The sequence below is a fragment of the Lissotriton vulgaris genome, chromosome 6, assembly GCF_964263255.1.
Source record: "Lissotriton vulgaris chromosome 6, aLisVul1.2, whole genome shotgun sequence".
Classification (NCBI taxonomy): Eukaryota; Metazoa; Chordata; class Amphibia; order Caudata; family Salamandridae; genus Lissotriton; species Lissotriton vulgaris.
Window position 1 is genome coordinate 1,121,950,045 of NC_141694.1, and position 20,152 is coordinate 1,121,970,196.

The window sequence follows — 20,152 nt, forward strand, 5'->3', positions numbered from 1 at the left end:
ACTGCGTTGATCTGGTTGGACATGGTGAGTTTCGAGTCAAAGATGACTCCCAGGTTGCGTGCGCGGTTGGTTGGTGTAGGGGTGGTGCCCAGGGAGGTGGGCCACCGGGAGTTGTCCCAGGCTGAGGGGTTGGGTCCGAGGATGAGGATCTCTGTCTTGTCCGTGTTGAGTTTGAGCCGGCTTTCTTCCATCCAGTCGGCGACCGCCTTCATACCGCAGTGAAGTTTGGCTTTGGCGGGGTTCGTTGGTGAGGGAGATGATCAGCTGGGTGTCGTCAGCGTAGGAGATGATGTTGAGGTCATGGAGTCTGGCGATGCATGCGAGTGGAGCCATGTAGATGTTGAAGAGCGTCGGGCTGAGGGATGATCCTTGTGGGACACCGCAGATCGTCTTGGTGACTCCGGAGTTCAACATAGGGAGGCGGACTCTTTGGGTTCTGTTGGAGAGGAAGGAGGTGATCCAGTCCAGGGCCTTGTCGCGGATCCCTGCGTCGTAGAGGCGTGTGCGTAGTGTATGATGGCAGACGGTGTCGCAGGCAGCGGAGAGGTCCAGGAGGATGAGGGCTGCTGTGTCACTGTTGTCGAGTAGGAGTCTGATGTCGTCTGTGGCGGCCACAGCTTTCCAAACTTTTGATGTTAGTGACACGCTTTCTAGATATGCATCATTTCGCGACACGGTAAAGCAGTGTTGCGAGCGAGCCTGAACCACCTAAAGAAATTTGGGAAAAAAAATGGGCAAATGGTGCATTTTCAAGCAAATTTTAGAAAGCAGGAAGGTTAATAAAGCAATTGTGAATCTGTTCTAACAAACACGATGACTGGCAAAACTGGGTGTTAATCAGTTTTTCACTTATTTTCTTTCGCCTCTTGTTTTGGTATCTTTTGTCTCCTGATTTATTTCTTGCTTTATTTATTTCATTTCTAGGGTGAGAGAGCTTTTGATTGGAGTTTGAGAATGCCCACACATGTACGAGCTTTGGGCGTTCCCAGATTTAAAAGGCTAACCATGGTTTGAGTTTTAGGGTGGAAATCAATAAATCTGTAAATGCATCATCTTTCAAGTTTTTCTAGTAGTAACTGGAATGGAAGTTAAGGGTTGGCTTTGTACAGGCGGATTAGGACACAAGGACAAGGTGAAGTTAGGACCGCACCTTATTGCTCAACACTGCAGCCACATACTTGTATATTTCCACTGGCCCTAACCTTTGTACGTTTTTTTATTAACAATCTATTCATGAAAGTTTAACACAACCTCAAAATTATTATCTGCACCTTGAGGACAGCATCATAATCAATAGCTCCCATAACACAAGGCTGTATTTTTTTTTAATTCTACACCGTTAACTTAAATCTTAAATATTGTTCTCTTCATTTTGCTGTAAGTAGCCAAAGGGCATAGTGCTGTATTTCACTAACGATTTTCAGTAAACTTTTCCTCTCGCACTGCTAGCTAAAGCTGTGCTAGCAGGCTCACACTCACTCACAGGGCCAACTGTACTTACTAGTACCTATCCTCGATAAATCTGTGATCAAATCTCTGTGTACTCATTGCAGATGTTGCTCCATGTAACCGAAAAATACTCTCTGCAGACACTTTTTTCAGATACACAATCATCTCTTGGTAGCATCATCCTTCAAATTAATGCTCCTTCAGATCAAGGCTTGGTGAGTCAAATACAGAATTTCACCCTTTTCTGTCACTATTTCTGAAATTGTACATATTGTGTAAATCATTTATTAGTTTTTGACTGCGGTCAATAGTTTCTGCATTCTAATCTGAGCTACTCATTGAAGTAAATTGTATGTATGATCTTGGGCAAATCCCTTTGGGCCCATTTATAATGTTTTCTCACATGTAAGTTGTGGTTATGTGCACAAATAACTGACCTGCAGGAAGAAATGCTACTGATTCACAGAATCAGGATTAGTGGACATTTCCACAAACAGATTGGATTTACTTCAGCAGTCAATCTCTTAGTTTTGCAGACTGTCAGTTGTAGTATGCAATTGCGCCACCAAAAGGAAGGATGAGCCTCATGCTCAGCTGGTGCGTGAGCTGGTAATTAAACTGCGGCTGCACTTCTTTCTGTTAGCCTTTCCTCACCGTGCACACCTTGAGGAAACGAAGAAAACAAAGAGTGCGGATTTTCTGCTGCTTTCCTTGGGAGAAAGTGTCTCTCATACTCGTTGCAATGTCACTCATCGTAACCCTGAAATTATGAAAACGTCACACATGGCAATTTGAAACCTTGGCAGCTATGCATCATTAGGCAACACACCCACACATGGCATGCGAGACAGTACTGTGTCCCGACACAGAGTTTGGAAAGCTCTGGTGGCGGCGATGAGGGCGGTCTCAGTGTTGTGGTTTTTGCGGAAGCCTGACTGGGAGGGGTCGAGGATGTTGTTGTCTTCTAGGAAGCGGGTGAGCTGGGAGTTGACGGTCTTCTCGATGACCTTTGCCGGAAATGGAAGCAGGGAGATGGGCCGGAAGTTCTTTAGGTCGCTCGGGTCTGCTTTGGGTTTCTTCAGTAAGGCGTTAATCTCGGCGTGTTTCCTGCTCTCAGGGAAGGTCGCGGTCTTGAATGAGAGGTTGATGATGTTGCACAGGTGGGTTGTAATGGAGCTATCTGCCTTGTTGAAGATGTGGTGGAGAAGAGGGTCGGTCGGGGCGCCTGAGTGGATGGTACTCATTGTTTTGATCGTGTCCTCGGTGGTTACGCTGGTCCAGGCGGTGAGGCGGTTGTGGTCGGTGGGGCCGGGGTGGTGGGGTTGGCAGGGTCCATCTGAAGGTTGAAGCTGTCGTGGATGTCGGTAATCTTGTGGTGGAAGAAGGCAGCAAGGGCGTCGCACAGGGCTTGTGACGGAGGATGTCGTCGTTGGTGCAGGAGCTGGGGTTGGAGAGTTCCTTTACGATGTTGAAAAGCTCCTTGCTGTTGAGTGCGTTGTTGTCGAGGCGGTTCATGAAAGCGGCCTTCTTGGTGGTCCTGATGAGGTGGTGGTGGTTGTGGATGGCGGTTTTGAGAGCTGCGTGGCTGTCGAGGGTTTTCTCGGCGTGTCAGGTATTTTCCAGTCTCCGACATGTGCGCTTGGAGGTTAGGAGCTCCGGGGTGAACCAGCTGGCTCTCCGACTGTGATTTCTGTGGGCGTGTTGTCTTGTCGGGGCTAAGGTGTTGGTGCAGTCTTCCATCCAGAGTTTGAGGGTGCGGGCTCCCTCCTCGAGGTGGGTGGGGTTGGTCGGGGGGTTGCGTGCGAGGTGTGTTTGCAGTAGTTCCTTGGTGATTTTGCCCCAGCAACGTCTAGGGATATGTAGGGTGCGGTGATGTGAGACGGGTTTCCGGAAGGTGAAGTGCAATGGACATTAAGATTACTTACCTAGTAAATGAAAATGACCATGTTAAAGCATGTCAATAATAATTAATTGAAAAATAGCTGCTTGAGTGAAATTAAAGTTACAAAGCAAAACCCCCAAAGCCCTCGAAATCCCATTTAGTTTGTCTAGGCGTACAGCCAAAAGCACACTGTTTTAATGATGCATTAATGTTTATTTCAGTGTCATGGACTTTTCTTGGCATTTAGTTGAACAGCTATTCAGATAAACTCACACTTTAGAAGCTGGGTATGTGGTATTCATAGTTGGCCACATTTGATATAAACAATTAGGACATATTCTTTTTATTTTTATAACCATAGAAAGATAAATGTATATCGCCGTAATCAACAATAATATAGCTATCTCAAGACTAACTTTATTTTGTTGGTTTAATGTAAGAATATTGATGCAAAAATAAGGTCTGACACAAATATAGCATCCTAATTATGGGTAAAATATAGCATCCCACTTGATGTACATATTCTATTAATTAAATCCATAGGCGCGTAATTTTCGGATCAGGGCATTTATTTGGGGAACATCCTTTACCACGCAACTTTTACAACGCAGTTCCTTTACCACGCAGGTATTACAACGCAAGTCGTTACAACGACTTGCACTGGGGGGCGCTGTAGGATAGGGAATAGTTTAATTTACTATCCAAAACCTTCCCTACTATCCACGGGGACTGGAGTTGGAATAGTAAATTAAACTATTCCACTATCCAGCGCCCCCAACGCAAGTCATTGTAACGACTTGCGTTGTAAAACCTGCGTGGTAAAGGCATGCGTGGTAAAAGCATGCGCTGTAACGAAATACATCCCATTTATTTCATGGGTTTTTTCTGAGAACGATATTCTGGTAGTCTGCTGAGTAGGTAACTCGTTGCAGTTTATTTCCATGCAAATGATGGTTGAAATATTTTGAGTTACGTCACTGAATTATATTGTGTTTTGCCTACAAAATTGCCGAATATGGGACACAGAGAGAATGGGAAGTTTTAATAATTTTTTTTTTCAAAAAGCTGTCACTAGAAAACAATTTTTTCACATTTGATATATCGTTCGTTTTAAAGGACGCTCTTCAAAAGACGTAACTGGGAACAGAGTACAATATAATTGGGCATGTATAATGTATGGTTAATATTTATTATCGACTGACTCAGATTAAGAATGTTTATGCTTGTAATTTGAAAGTATTTCCTTAGCATTCCGTCCATACGTGTATATCATCCATTAATACATAAAATTGCTGCCTTTATGTTTTTAGTCTTCATAAAGTGAAATAATTTGCAAATCAGGTGTCGGCAAAAGTAATACATAATGAGAAAGAATGTGAATTCTGAAGAATAATCGTTTAAGCCAAGTTACTAATTATTTGGAGGGTTACAGGCTAAAAACTTATGAAGACTGAACACTTTCTCATTACACTGCATAGTCTGAGCACTGAAGCTACCTAGCTTTTCTATTGGATAGGAAAGAGAAACATAGTGATGGATTTTTTTTTACATTTTACAGGATCTAAACATTCTCCAAAATGTAGTTTATCTCCAGGTAGATGGCTACTTGAAATTGAAAGGGAAATGCCAGTTTTAAAATTCTCAGTTTCTAGTAACAGCCATATTTTAGGATGTGTGTGACATATTGCCCTATTCTGTCCAAGAGCATGTTCTGATAGATGTAAATTTTGCACATGGTGAAAACTTACCACCAGGAGTATAGGCAATTTAGCACCTACCTTGACATATGCTATTGTCTGCAGTGCCACTCATATGAAAGCCAGCATCACAACTGCAATGCTGAGTCCTGTCGATTTTGGCACAGCGTGGCTTGCGGCTGAAAGCTGGATCATTGACAACGCTCCACTCAGGTGGTGCTGGAAAGAGATAAAATACAACAGTACTTCACCGGATGAATGAAAAAAACTGTTCATTTTCAAATCTGTTCACCATGGTGAACATGCTACTTCAGCGTCTCCTAACTGTGCTTACTGCCAAGCGGAACAAAAAGGATGTTTATGCAGTTCTCATTGCTTCAAATTGGAATTGTTGGGCTATGGAAGGCACCCAAATTCCAGAATGATTCTTCAACTACTTGGTATGGACAATTGGGCATTCTTGATAGATATGTTCACAGTTGGTGCAGAAGGTGGCAGTTCGCCGCCACTAACAGAGGGTGGAGGGCCAGGTGGGGGCATGATAATAATTTTAAAAAACGTACCTGACCCCATTGACCGCCTCCCGTCATGTCTCTCCTGCTGGTCGCTGCCTGGTCCCAGCAGCCCCTGGGACAGACTCAAATCCAATCTCCATGCTGCAGAGCAACGTGGGGATTGGTCTGAGCAGGCAGAAAAGACACTCCGCTCAGGTCAAGGAGTCTGTGGGGTTTGTCCAGTCCAGCTGCTGATTGCATCCGGGCTGGAGAAACCTAAGTGCGCATGTGTGTTTTGGTCGGCCTGAGACAGCCGGCCAAACGCATATATGTACTTAGGGAGTGCACAAGAACTCCTCCTCCCACCTCCCATGCCCAGCCCCTCCATGCACAAGCTGGCTCATAGCCGGCAAACGAAAAATAAAATGATGCTAAAGCATTGCTTTTCATTTGCTGGATCTCTGCCAGGCAGTGGGGCAATGCTCCTCCACCACTGCGGAGGAGCCGACAATGGAAAGTGGTTGTAGTCCAGGGGTGATATGTGTCCACACACATTTGATTCTCTAATGTTGAAGCAAAACATGTTAAACCTACAGCTCCAACTAATGCAAGGACGCTTGAGGCCAAGAATCCCTTACTTGCAACTGCTCCATTTGATGACATGGGAATTTGGCTAGCTTTGCATCAGGCTCTGCCACAACCACTAAAGCAGATGGTGTATAACCAGAAGTAAAGTAACTATGGCATGTACCCTATAAGAGCAAGGACCACACATCAAGGATGCCAAGGAAGACATCACTTCAGTACCACTGTCCAGCTACCATAACAGTAACCCTTCCATATGGGTACGGGCGCTTTACAGTATTCACTTCAGATGCACTTGACTTCAGAACCTCGTAACACGTGCTACTCAATTAGCTTGTGGTTCGTAAGGCATTATTCTGGACCAGTGCCTGTTTTGTGTAACCCTGCCTGTCAATTCAGTCTGGAGTCAAGCTTTGTATTCCAAGAGTTCCACTATACTAGTCCATTGTTCAAGCAGAGTTGCCAGCAACTTGAAAACGGCCATCAAGCTGGCAATATTACTCACACCTTAGTAGTAGTCACCACGGTACATAAGCAACAAGGGAGGTGATGGTAAGAAATACAAATGTAGGAGAAATTAATGCACCCTCAGAAATACTATACGAAAATAGAAATGGGCTTGTTTGCATCTTCCACAAAGAAAGAATTGTATTTTAATTGGTCTACCTCAATGGAATGAGAACACAAAGAACATGGATTTGCATTCCTCATATGCTGGAAATAAAGGAGTATCTTTATCGAAAATAGTGGCGCAGGGCAGCAAAGTAAGTCACCTTGTTGCGTTGTCCTGCGTCACTTGGAAAGGGCAGGAATGCACCATATTTATGCAATACAGCCCATTCCTGCTGTCACATCCTGCGCTGGCGCTGTTTTGGAAGCCTAGAGCCAACGCAGGCATCCTTGCACCATGGTGCACGGGTGTCTGTATTGTAGGCAGGATTGTTTTTGTGCAGATAGGTACACATTCCTGCATAAAAACAATCCATAGAGGTGTCTTTCTCCTTCTATGGGTGTTGAAGAATGCAACACACATAGAAAGAGGAAACAATGAGGAGAAATAAAGATATTTCCCCTCCTTGCACCTCACCTGGAGAGTTGCATCTTTTTGGCAAATTCCCAGGTTTACAAGTCCTTGAAAATCTGGAAATGCGCCAAAAACTATGGATTTTGCTTGAGAACACCCACCGCAATGCCCATGGAAAGCCTCTCTTGCACAGATTAAGGCAACTCCAGACGTATGAAGCCATTCAAAGCAATGCAATGTGGCTCTGCATGGTCTCATAAATCTGACTTAACCGCATGCGTGCTAGCGGGTTTTCCCGCTGCGCGCTGAAATTTGAAAATCGCGGGTAACGTGACAAAACCAGCTCCTCATGCGCGCAGCGCAGGTAACGCCCATGACGAGCTGGCTTTGTCATCCACATCGAAGGGGTTGAGAGGCTTGCATCACACATGCACCACTTTAAGTGGTGCAAATGTGATACAAGATTCTCATAAATATGCCTGAAAGTCTTCAAATCATTTTTCAATTGTGTTTATAGAAACTAATACCAATTAAGCAGGAATGACAAAAATGGTTTCCCCCCGAAGTTTTCCACACTTGCGATTAGCTGGACAAAAGCAATTGCTTGGTTAGAACGAGGATCACTGACACAATATTAATATCAACCAGACCATGTAACAGGAATATTGGGTCCACAATAAATATTGTTTCACACTACTATCATTAAAAATTAACAAAAATATAGTTTAGAGTAGTAAATCTTAAGTATTTTAATCTATCCCAATAATATTATGTTAAGTAAATACATCTCACTAATATCTAGTACTATATACACACACATATATATTTATACATACATATACATATGAATCATATTTATAATTTAACAATTAATAAAAATAAATATTTTGCATTCTTATTTTTTTGTTTATTTCTTTAAATGTACTACTATAAAAACATATATATATATATATATATATATATATATATATATATATATATAAATGTATGTATACATATATATATGTATACACATTACCTACTGGCGATAGCCAGTAGGTATATATAGTTAGGACCTAGTTACCATAGGAAATTCCGAACATTCTATAGGGAAAACTTTGGCGCCGATTGAGGGATCTGCCTGTAATTTTCCTTAAATTTGGGGGGATTCGTCAAGCGGGGGCTGAGAAAAAAGGGGGGTCCCAAAACGTGTTTTCCCCATGTTCATTTCCATAGGGACATTCTGACAAGGCTACAGCTCGAACGGCTGAACGGAATTACAACCAGATTTGGGAAAATGGTAGGGACTGGTATGCAGCAGTGCCTTTTGTATGTTTGGTGAAAATCCCTCCAGTAGTTCTTGAGAAAATTGAATGTGAAATTTTTCAAATGGCATTTTCTATGAGACCTTGCGCGTACCCCATGATTTAAAAAAAAAATTTAAAAAATGTTGGCACTTGGTGGTTCTTCTGGGACCCCCTGAGAAGGGCTAGGGGGTCAGGGGGTCTCAACCCTGCCCCCTTTTCGTGTTTTCCACTCTTGTTTTGTGCTCTCTTGTGCCTCACTTCTCCTGAGAAACAAGATGGCTGCTCAGGTGGTCCCAGAAGGATAATAACATATGTAAACGTTATCCGCATATAGAATTAGCATTTACAAAACCTTTGAAATTTATTGAAAAAAATATAGGTTTCATGCCTGATATAGTTAGGAATTAGCATTTAAAAAACCTTGCAAATTCACTAAAAAAAACCATAGGTTTTAAGCCTTATATAGTTAGGAATTAGCATTTAAAAAACCTTGCAAATTCACTTAAAAACCCATAGGTTTCAGGCCTTATATAGTTAGGAATTAGCATTTAAAAAACCTTGCAAATTCACTTAAAAAACCATAGGTTTCAGGCCTTATATAGCTATGAATTAGCATTTTAAAAACCTTGCAAATTCACTTAAAAAACCATAGGTTTCAGGTCTTATATAGTTAGGAATTAGCATTTAAAAAACCATTGAAAGTGCTCCTATATAGTTAGTTGTACAAACTATATTTCGCGCACACCCAATCCATTGCTGATGATGTCACATATTACATCATTCATGACATGGTCAGTGACATCACTGATCACATCACTGATGACATCTCAAATGCTCAAATCTCAAATCCGGGCACAGCAGAAGAACGATAGGTCCAAGGAGGATCTAGACCGGCAATTCCGGTCTCTTTCTCTGCCAGGTGACCCAAGGAAGCTTTTTACAGCAAATAGCCTGTTAAAGCAAGAGGGAATCCCCCTCTTACATATAATCGCACCTTAGGGAGTGCGACACATAGCCAATAACACAATCACTATAATTTAGTATCTTTATTTAAATTGCACCTTATTCACATACTCACTTGGTCCAGAGGAAAGCCAGTTTTAAATTAAAAAAGGCCTGGCTGAAACATGTAGACCACAAAGGACGCTGGAGGTCCTAATTTGCACTCCAACACGTCCAGTGGCCTTTTAATCGCTAACAGGGACCCAGTTATTAAAGCTTATCCATTTACCCTCGGGTACTGGGACCCACTGTATAGCTTTTAACTTTCACTTTCTCACTCACTACACTGCACACTCAGCGAACATACCAGCTCCGCAGTAACCTGGCGTCGAAGCACACCCGGGACACATTCGGTGTCACTGTGGTGGGCCCGATGATGTAGCATGCCACCAACTAGGTTGATGGGTGAGGGCTTCATGAACAAACCAATTGGTTTGCCGGCATGAATACTTCTTTGAGTCCCCCTTCCCCCTAACATAGCTAGTCCTTATTGATTTTTACATGATATTTACTTTTCCCACTGCAGTCTGTGGAACAGTAGGTTAAGAGTTGAACTTCAGAGGACTATAATTTACTGTTGGCACTCCAGTCTGTGCAACAGTAGGAAAAGCATTGTACTTCGGAGGGGTAAGATTTACGATTCGCTCTCTAGTGTGTGCAACAATAGGGAAAGCGTTAGATTTTGGAGGGGTTAAATTTACTATTCCCACTCCTGTCCATGCAACAGATGGGGATGCATTGGACTGCAGCGGGGTAAGATTTACTAGTCACACTTCACTTTAGCAACTGTGGTGAAAGCGTTGGACCTAAGAGGGATATGATTTACTGTTCCACCTGCAGTCTATGCCACAGTAGGGAAAGAGTTGAACTTCAGAGGGTTATATTTACTATTCCCACTCCAGTCTAAGCAACAATAGGTAAACTACTTCACTACAAACACATTGCATATTTGAATAATCCTATTAATTTAGAAAAAAAACCTTAATATGAACATTATTACTTAAAATAATATATTTATATTTTAAAAAATTAAAAACAATTAAAGAATTTACAAAAGCCACAATGTAATAATTCATTTTCAATTACAAAATAAGTGTTACTTAATTATTTGCCACCCTATACTCTACAAACCTAGCAACCCACATCTAAAAAAATAATGAAAGAAATAAGTATAACACAATTTACATAATTTATAATCAATTACATAATTAATTAGACAATTATTAATTAATGCTTAAACAATTATTACTTAACTTTCCACCTAATAACCCTAAAAACCCAGAAGCCCACACCTAAAATGTAACTAAAATGTATAATCATTACATAATTTTAAATTAATTAAATATTTAGTTATGTGTTCGTAAATATTCATAATTAATGCTTTATTAACTTCTTGCCCTCTACCCCAACAAACCTAGCAACCCGCAATTCAAATATGCCAAAAATAAATCCCAGTATTACATAATGAACATAATTAATGATCAATGCACTGGTTAATAATAAATTAATAGTTTCAAAATAATTATTGATTAATTAACTTTCCTACCTATACCCTTACAAATCCAGCAGGTCCCACCTAAAATATAACTAAAATATATGAATATTGCACAATTTACATAATGAATAAACATTTAAATAATAAATAATCAATTTAAGGTGAATTGTTAATTAATTGCTACCAAGTTAAGTTCCCACCCTATTCCTCTACAAACTTAGCCAACCACACCTAAAAGATAAGTAATATAAATCAGGATTAAATAATGTCGATAATTAATATCAATCACATACTCACTTAAGTCTGATTAATTAATAATCATTGCTTATTTAACTTCTTATCCTATCTCTAAATAACTTAACATTACTAACTATATTTAAACAATTAATAGCAGTTATACAGACAATAGTAACACATAAAATGAATATATGAACTAAAAAATATTATCTAACTAGAAAAATAAAATATTCTTGACAACGATATTTCTGCATCACAATATTTCTCCCTACATTTACAACTCGATATTTTGAGCAATACCTTAGAAAGATGAGGTATCTTAGCAGTAGTCCGAACTTAGGCGCAGATGTACACATTTTTCATACTACGTAGCACTGCACTTACTATATAACGGTGCGTTTGAAAAGGAAGAAACAGAGCAATGCACTCTATGTACAACGATTGGCATGGTACTATAGATGTCCCCAGTGCTGGATTTCAAACAGGGCTCCCTTGTGCAATGTAAAGCCTCGCACCATGGTGCAGAGGTGAGTGTGCAATGCCTACCATAGGATTTTTAGCAGAGCCATGTCCTTACAGTACACATTCCTTTGCATAGACTGAATGGTTCTACGCATTAGATGTGTGCTGTCCACTTCAGCAAAAAATGCAATGTATTGTTTTTTTAACAAGTGTTTGTACTGATCAAACTCAGTAACATCCCCTTGAACCAAAGTAGAACGGACTTTTTGTGCTGCGAAAAGTGCTCTGTTTTAGCGCAAACCACCTTTTCTGCTGTGGTTGGTAAATGACATGCACCATGCAAAGAGTTAGCAACTCTGGGCCCTAGAGTCAGTCAGAACCTCAGAAAGGACTCCTTATACCCAGTACTCCAAAGACAGTCCTCTGCATTAGACATATTTTTGGGCAAACTGAAGGCTGACACAGAGAGTAGGAATTTTGGTGGATGTTCCAGATAAAAGTTCTGGATCCATGAGTCAATAGCAGCTTTACCATGTGTAAATGACGGCTCAAAGAAAATATACAGAAATCTGATTTTCAGAAACTGAGGGGCTGTGCTGCCAGAACATCACTTTTCTTTATGTTCCAGTGGCGGATAGGGTTTAGCCATATCTACGAGGCCAAGGAAAGCCACCCTGAGTGGCTTATCATGGCCTCGTAGATACAATGTAAGGCAAAGCAGAACAAGCTGCTGCATTGGCTCACATTGCATCGGGTGGAGATCCATTGGCATTACGGTGGATGTTCCCACTTGACACCCATGGCATTTGACACATTCAAAGATTTACAACATGATGTAAACCTGGGAATACATCAAGACCCTATGCCTCCCCTTGGGTGGCAGAATGGATGTTTTTTTGCCGGAAGGTGTTCTTTCCTGCACAAAAACAACATGATTTCATACAGGCACCCTTACACCCTGGTGCAAGGGTGCCTGCGTTGGTGCTAGGCAGCCATTTGTGCACCATCATTGTAAAATAGGACAGGAATGCACCGTAACTCATAGATACAGTACATTCCAGCCCATTTCTTTTGACGTAGCACTGCCCTACGCCAAAAATTAGTAAATGAGTCCCTGAGTTTATGATGATTTGGGGCACTGAGTACACATGAGCTATTGTTTGGCTCAGAAATGTGGCCTACAAAGCTTATTTTATTGGGCTGGTAATAAAACTGGCAATCTAATTGAAAAGGTAAGTCCCAGATGCCAACATAATATAAAATGTGAGCATAAATTCTCACAAAGTCGCTATGTCCCAATATTTGCACACCTCCATGTTACATAAGTACTGTAGAATGCACTGAATGTCTGTGACAGAACCCATTGATAAAGGAAATATACGAACAACAAATGTAGATGCTAAATCTTAAAAACCTAATCTGAGCTATATCTCAATGGGTCAACTGAAGCTAACTGCCACTAGGTTCCTAGAATAAGAAATTAAAATGTTAAATCTACAAACATAATGCAAGTAAAAGGTAAGTGAAGCTGGAATTATATATTTATTCTGAATGAAAGTTAAGGATTTTATCTAATGCTTTGTGCCATTACATTAAAAGTTAGTGGCGCTCTCTACTTTTATAGAGTGCTGCATATCTGTTTTCTGTTACTTCAGAGCACTGAGACCCTCATTTACAATATGCACTGCCGGAACGTCACTTTTTATGACAATATGGTGGTGCAGGCCTCTCAATCATATCTATTATGCGATGACGTTCCTCCGTGTGACCAGATCACCGTGCTCTACTCCTCGCTGCCAAAAGGAAAAGAAAGGATTCATCTATCTCCTAGATCGACCGGCTGTAGAGACCCCCCACCGCCTACCTCCCGCCGTCCTGCTGTGTCTCACAATCCGACACCGGGACCGCCGAGTGGAGCGAGGCGAGGGGCTGCCTACAACTCCCGGCAGCCCTCGAGGTCTCCAGCCACACCCCCTCCAGGACGCGCCAGGTGGCGCTTAAAGGGCATCATAGTTCCCTCTCGCGGGATGCTGGGCGAAGCCTGGGCCAAGGGTGGGCCCGTCCAAGCCCGTCACAGACCGGAGGAGACTGGGCTGGGCCCCCCCCCCCTAACATCTACTACCAGGTATTATACATCTACAAATTAAACTGTATGTACTTCAAGGAGGGTTGGCTGAATACTCATCCCACCTCCCATGAGTTACATGTGATAATCCTCTACACAACTACAGCCTTAACTCACACACAATGTCAACAAGAGGACTAAGGAGTAAAACAATGAAAAATATGACGTCCTCTACCGGTCCTATAGAGCAATTTCTCACCAAGGTGAATCAAACAATAGACCATACTGTTATGTTGATTGATAGACGTGTTTCTTTTGAACTTGAACAAGCAAGACGCTCCTCGATGGGTCTCTTAGCTCAAGCACAAACACCAACAGCACAACCACATGACACCATTACATTGGATTCACATGCCGATATTCATGTAATTCCAAATACAGTTGATCTATCGGTATCCTTACAACTCTCGGATACACAGTTGTCTCAGGGCTTAGAGCAAACGCCAGATATATTCGCAAGTCCTCAGCTACCCCCAAACGACCACTCTCAAAGTGAAACTAGGGGGATACGGGAAGGTGCTATCCCGAAAATATCAATGATCACTGAAACTCATAAAGGTAACCAAGTAAAAACCAGAGGAAGGACTTCTCAACTTAACGTATTACCAAACCCAAGTGACTTAAATAAATTTCAAAGTTCGGATATTATCAGTAACACAGCACTTCCAAATCAAGATAGTAACACCAATGAAATTTTATTCACAAGGGAAGTACATAATGGTAGTAATCCCGCTCAAACTCCCCGAAATAAATTGGTGCCCATGCAAAATAGTGACTTGAATACTGTTAATTCACAATCTTCTTTAATCAAAGAAATAGAGGGCATAGTTAAGTATCAGCTACGACCCATACAAAAAAGCCTAGAACTGATAGAAAAACAGGTTGCGATATTAGTCGCCCTATCAAAAAAGACTACAAATCCACGATCTCAAGATTTAATAACATTGGTTCCACCTAAAGCTCCTATCGTAAAGGCGAAATCTGTTAATAACACAAAACAAACAGCCAAGCCTTCTAATACAAACACAAGCCAATCAGTAAAAACTCCCAATAACTCAACCCTATCAACCAAAGCTAAACCATCTCAAGAACTCTCAAAACCAGCACCAGGCAATCAAAATCAACCACCAGTAAGTGCTCCCTTAGACAAAGCCTCCTCAGTAAACGTCTCTCCTAGACTACCTGTGACCTCCACCTCACAGCCAGAGCGCGCACAAAGGCACTTTAATAAATCAGAGCGACCAAAGAAAAAATGGACTAGACCAGTGAATCTCCCCCCGGAAGCAGCCCCCTTCGTAGTCATCTTAACGGGGGTCCCGGAATTAAGCAACGATATGGATGAACCTACCTGGTCTCTGCTTAATAAAGCCCGGTATTGGTTGAATACCAACAGACCTAATCACCCTAATAACATCACCAGGATCACCACGGCCAGAAGGGTCTCTTGGATAGGTCACCAACCTAAAACAATCCCCGGTGACTGTATAATTGTCAATCTTGAAAATCCACACGCTGTGGATTATATATGCTCCTGGGAATCATTGGAAGGTAGTGGCGGAATAAATACCAAACGCCTATCTTTCTTCTACCCTCGACAGAGACATCAGGCCGAGGATTCCAACTGGCCACCAAATTGGTCCTGGAACCAGCCTGAGCAGAGTAACAGGAACCAGGGCGAATGGGGTTTTGGAAATAACTTTAGGAGCAGATCACAAGGAGATTGGGGGTTTGACCAAAGAGATCGGAACGAGTGGAACACCCTTGGCCGCAGGGGACAGCAACCACCGCAGAGGGAACCATGGGCCGGATTACCAACCTTTAATACCTATAGTTGTTTAGAGATGGTTGACTGACCATCACCACAGTCTTATGATAACTCTCCTTCGATGGAAAACAGTTTCGCTTCAAATAACTTAGATAATTTTCCATCCAGCAATCTACCCATCAAGGAACAACACACACGAATAACAAAGATTAAAAAACCTATCAAGTCGTCAATAGTTCAAATTAAGGCAAATACGACACATGATCCATACTGTCATCCAAAGACCTATACAACCCCTTTATCAACGTTGTCAACACCCAACAAGTCGCAGGAAACCGCCTTAAACGTGACATCTGCTCAGCAAACCATTTATCTAGAAGAAATTACTGCCCAGAACATGTCTGTTAAACCAACCTTAGAAAAAGCCGAGATGAGGGTGCTCTTCTGGAACGTCGCGGGACTGGCGACCAAACACGCAGAAAAAAGTTTCCTTGAACTAATTGAATCGATCGAAGTTCTCTGCCTTCAGGAGACGTGGCTAAATAACCCAATCCACCTTCTGGGTTACAAAACATTCTTCTCCCAAGCCATAAGATCAAACTCTGGGAGAAGCAAAGGTGGTCTAACAGTGTATATCTCGAACTTATGGCCATGTCATGAAATAACTCCCATGATACTACACCAAAATTATCAGATCATCAACCTTCAAGGCAACCACCGCGAAGTTTTTACTATCATAAACTTTTACAACAATATGAATAACACGGAATGGACTAAAACCTTAAACGAACTCCAGCACCACATAAATGTTTTCAAAACAAAGTATGTCAAGGTCTCCCATACAATAATCTGGGGTGGAGATTTTAACCTCCACATATGTAACGAGACAAACACTTTCATCTGCGGAATATCAGACGATGAAGAAAACTGCCTTACGCACTTCTCTCATACTATCGAGGGAAATAACATGCTGACCGTAATGACCGAACTAGACCTAGGATTTGCCAACATGTTAAAAACTCCTATTACCGAGTTCACCCCCACTTTTCATGGAAGAGGCCTCGAAACTCTAATCGATTATATTCTGATATCCACTAACAAAGCCACATGTATCAAGAACTTTGAGGTACTTAAGAATGTACTTAGTGATCACTTTCCACTAAAATTGACTTACCAGGAACTGAGCCATCGAAGGAATACAGATAAGGCTAATACCGGATTGCTCAATCAGGAAGCACTCACATTAAATAGACTTAACGGATATACCCTTAAATGGTGCAAAATAGATCAAGACGTGATCAACACAAGAATAATTGCTACCTGCAAAGACCAAATAGACAAATGCTTAGATCCCTTTTCATCTCCCACAGAGGTAATGACTAACTATGAAGAGATCGTGACAAAAATAAGAAATGAATTAACCAAACCTCACAAACCAAACAAGGCTGCAAGAACAGGATGGTTTGACACAGAATGTACCAAAGCTTATTCTGAACTAAAGAAGGCCCTAACTAAAAAAGAAAGAAATAGACAAGAAGTATCAAGGCTACGAAAAATCTACAAATTAGCTATTAAAAAAAGGAAAAAGGACTTGAAAGCCAACCTTTGGGCACAATTACTAAAAAGCAGCCTGCTAAAAGATAGTTCAGCCTTTTGGGAGATAGTAAAAAATCCTTTCTTAAAAGATACAAATGAAGAACCCTCCATGGATGTAGCCATTAAAGCACAGGACTGGGTCCAACATTTCTCAGGAGTATTTGGTGAGGACCACCTTGTAGACCCTAGTGTTCAGGAATCCTTTCATCCCTTACCTCCGGTGAAGTATCCAATCGACATCCACTTCACACTGAATGAAACAAGGAAAGCCATTGAAGTGGGCGAGTCGGGTAAAGCACCGGGACCTGACTCGGTCCCAATGGACCTTTACAAACTTTTACCGGATCTTTGGGGTCCGCTTCTAAACATAGTATTAAATGCAGCAAAGAACACTAATCTTCCTGACTCTTGGTCCACTTCATTACTCATTCCCATATTCAAGAAGGGAAACAGGGACAGTCCATCCTGTTACCGCCCTATTTCCCTTTTGGACTCCATCGGAAAGATGGCAGGTCGCATTCTTTTGGACCGCCTCCAGGAATGGTCCAAAGAACAAGGCGTATTATCAGACCTGCAATATGGATTCAGGGCAGGGCTGAGTACCGTAGATCAAGTCTTAAATCTATCACTATTGGTTGGAAAATACGTGAACGCAAAAAGATCTTCCTTGCACATGGTTTACGTCGACCTCACGGCAGCATTCGACTGTGTGCAACACTCAAAACTTTGGTCAATAATGCTGCAAATGGGGATCGAACCACCAATAGTAGACTTTCTCCGTGAACTATACACAGGAGCGTCAGGTAAGGTCAGATTCGGGTTAGATGGCCAATTGACAGACAGTTTTCCGATCCAGAAGGGGGTCAGACAAGGTTGTGTACTGGCCCCCTTCTTATTCACGCTCTACACCAACGGGCTCGAGAGGGCAATGCTAAAGGATGTGAAAGATCTCCCGGAAGTAGGTCGTCGGCAGATTCCTGCGTTATTATACGCCGATGACGCGGTAATTCTCGCCCAGACTCCTATCCAACTGCAGCGGGCCCTAGATAATTACTGCTCCTTCATGACTAGCTTAAACCTGAAAATTAACATCAAAAAAACTTACGTGATGCATGCGGGTACCAAGGGGAAAAAAGTAAAGACTATCTTTGTGGACAATCTACCCCTCGAAAGGACTAATACCTACCCCTACTCCATCACCATGGACGACGATCTCAACTGGAAAGAAGCAGTAAATTCACGGAAACTGTCTCTAATAAGATCAACTGGCGCACTAAAAGCCTTTTCCCTTCGCCTGGGAAAAAGACCTCCCACTGAATTGATCAAGATTTATAATGCTAAATGCATAAGCGCCGCCACTTATGGAGCGGGGGTCTGGGGAATAACAAATGTCGAGCAATTGCAAACACTCGAAAATTCATTCTTAAGATTTTTGTTGGCCGTCCCGAGAAGTACAACAACTTACGGATGTCATCTTGAACTCGGGATCGAATTTATCTCTGACATTATAAAAATCCAGCCCATCATGTTATGGCGTAGAATATGGGCCACGGAAGAGTGCCATCTTACAAGAACAATAATCCAGGATTGTCTGAAACTAGATAAAGCAAGAAAGATAAAATGGCTGGCCTACGTGGAATCCTTTTTCACAGACATTGGTCATTCAGGGTTTTTTGATGACCCACCGTCGGTCACAGATATATCAAAAAAGGAACTTAAATCAATTTGTATGTCACATTTATCCCAAATCCGGCTGATGACAGAAATAGGGAAGCCTTCAGTCCAGCATTGCTTAATGATCCAGCTGGTCCCCACCATCCAACCTTATTTGCAATATGATTTGACACAATTTGAAAAATTTCTTCTCACCCTTTTAGGTTTAATTTATTTCATTATCTGGTTTTGTTTCCCAAACAAAATGATTGGACACATAATATCTCACTGTGTCCCTGTGACCAAACATCATCACAGTCTACTATTCATGTTTTATTCTTTTGCAAATTTTACATTCCACTTCGCAGACGATGGATAATACCAGTACTAAAAGCACTAAAAATCCGTAGATGTCGCCCTGCGTTTCTGGCAATACAATTCCTGGAAAACAACTTGATGACTAAATCGATTGCCCAATATCTTAAACTTTGTATTAAGCATCGATTGAATTTATGAACTTGTTAGATGTCCAACATTAAGTTTCATGAATTACCAGAGTTAAATTGAATGTATTTTTAAATATTTATTATGTTTTTATGTACTTTTATGGTCTTCAAAATACGAAAACCGAATAAAGTTGGTTTGATTTGATTTGATTTGATTTATGCGATGCAAAGCCATACTGCATGGCTTTGCCTGGCCTCGTAGATATGAAGTAAGGCAAGGCAGTGCAAAGCGCTGCCTTGCCTTACTCTACAGTATATAATGTGGTGGTCCCAGTGTTGTTACATCAAAACAGTGAAAACGTTTTTTATAAAGCAAATAAAAAGAGAAAATAATAGGTGCTACAGTGTTATTTACACTAAGCACATGCGGCACATTTTATAAAAACAGTTCATAAAGGACATTCATATGTCATGTTGGTGTGCCTAACTGGGTGGGGGGGGGAGTGATTTGAGTGAGGTAGGAAGGTAAGTGACAAATAATAATTATTAGTACCACAATCAAATTGTTTGATATGTTACTAAATGCCACATATTCTTACTATAAATCATATGAAAGAAATTACAATCATTTCCATAGCCATGCACAATATACAGTCACAGTGTGGAATGCACTGGTGATAATATTGGCGTCAATTGTGTGTTGACGTTTTGACCCCTAAAACCATGTAGGTTGGTTCTAATCCTTACAGACGGGGTCTTCCTCAGGACAGAAGTAAGGGTGAGGACAGATGGGGCACCGTATCTAGTATGGAGAGAGGCCTAGAAGGCAAAAGGTTACATCAGAGACGGAAGTGGGCATCAAAGGCTCCAAATGGTGTCGCGAGAGTGATGAACACTCAGAATGGGGAGTCAATCCAAACAACTTCACCAAAGCAGTTTCAATGCTGCTAGGGA

At 41.6% G+C, this 20,152-nt stretch overlaps 1 protein-coding gene across 2 annotated transcripts in view; it reads right to left on the reverse strand.

Moving 5' to 3' along the window:
• The window catches only part of FBLN7 (fibulin 7), a 711,714-nt gene that overhangs the window by 83,805 nt on the left and 607,757 nt on the right, over window positions 1-20,152 (reverse strand). For both annotated transcript variants that reach the window (XM_086927208.1, XM_086927207.1), the window contains one exon: window positions 5,110-5,247. In XM_086927208.1, the coding sequence (XP_086783334.1) occupies window positions 5,110-5,247 (138 nt within the window). The remainder of the gene's footprint in view (window positions 1-5,109; window positions 5,248-20,152) is intronic.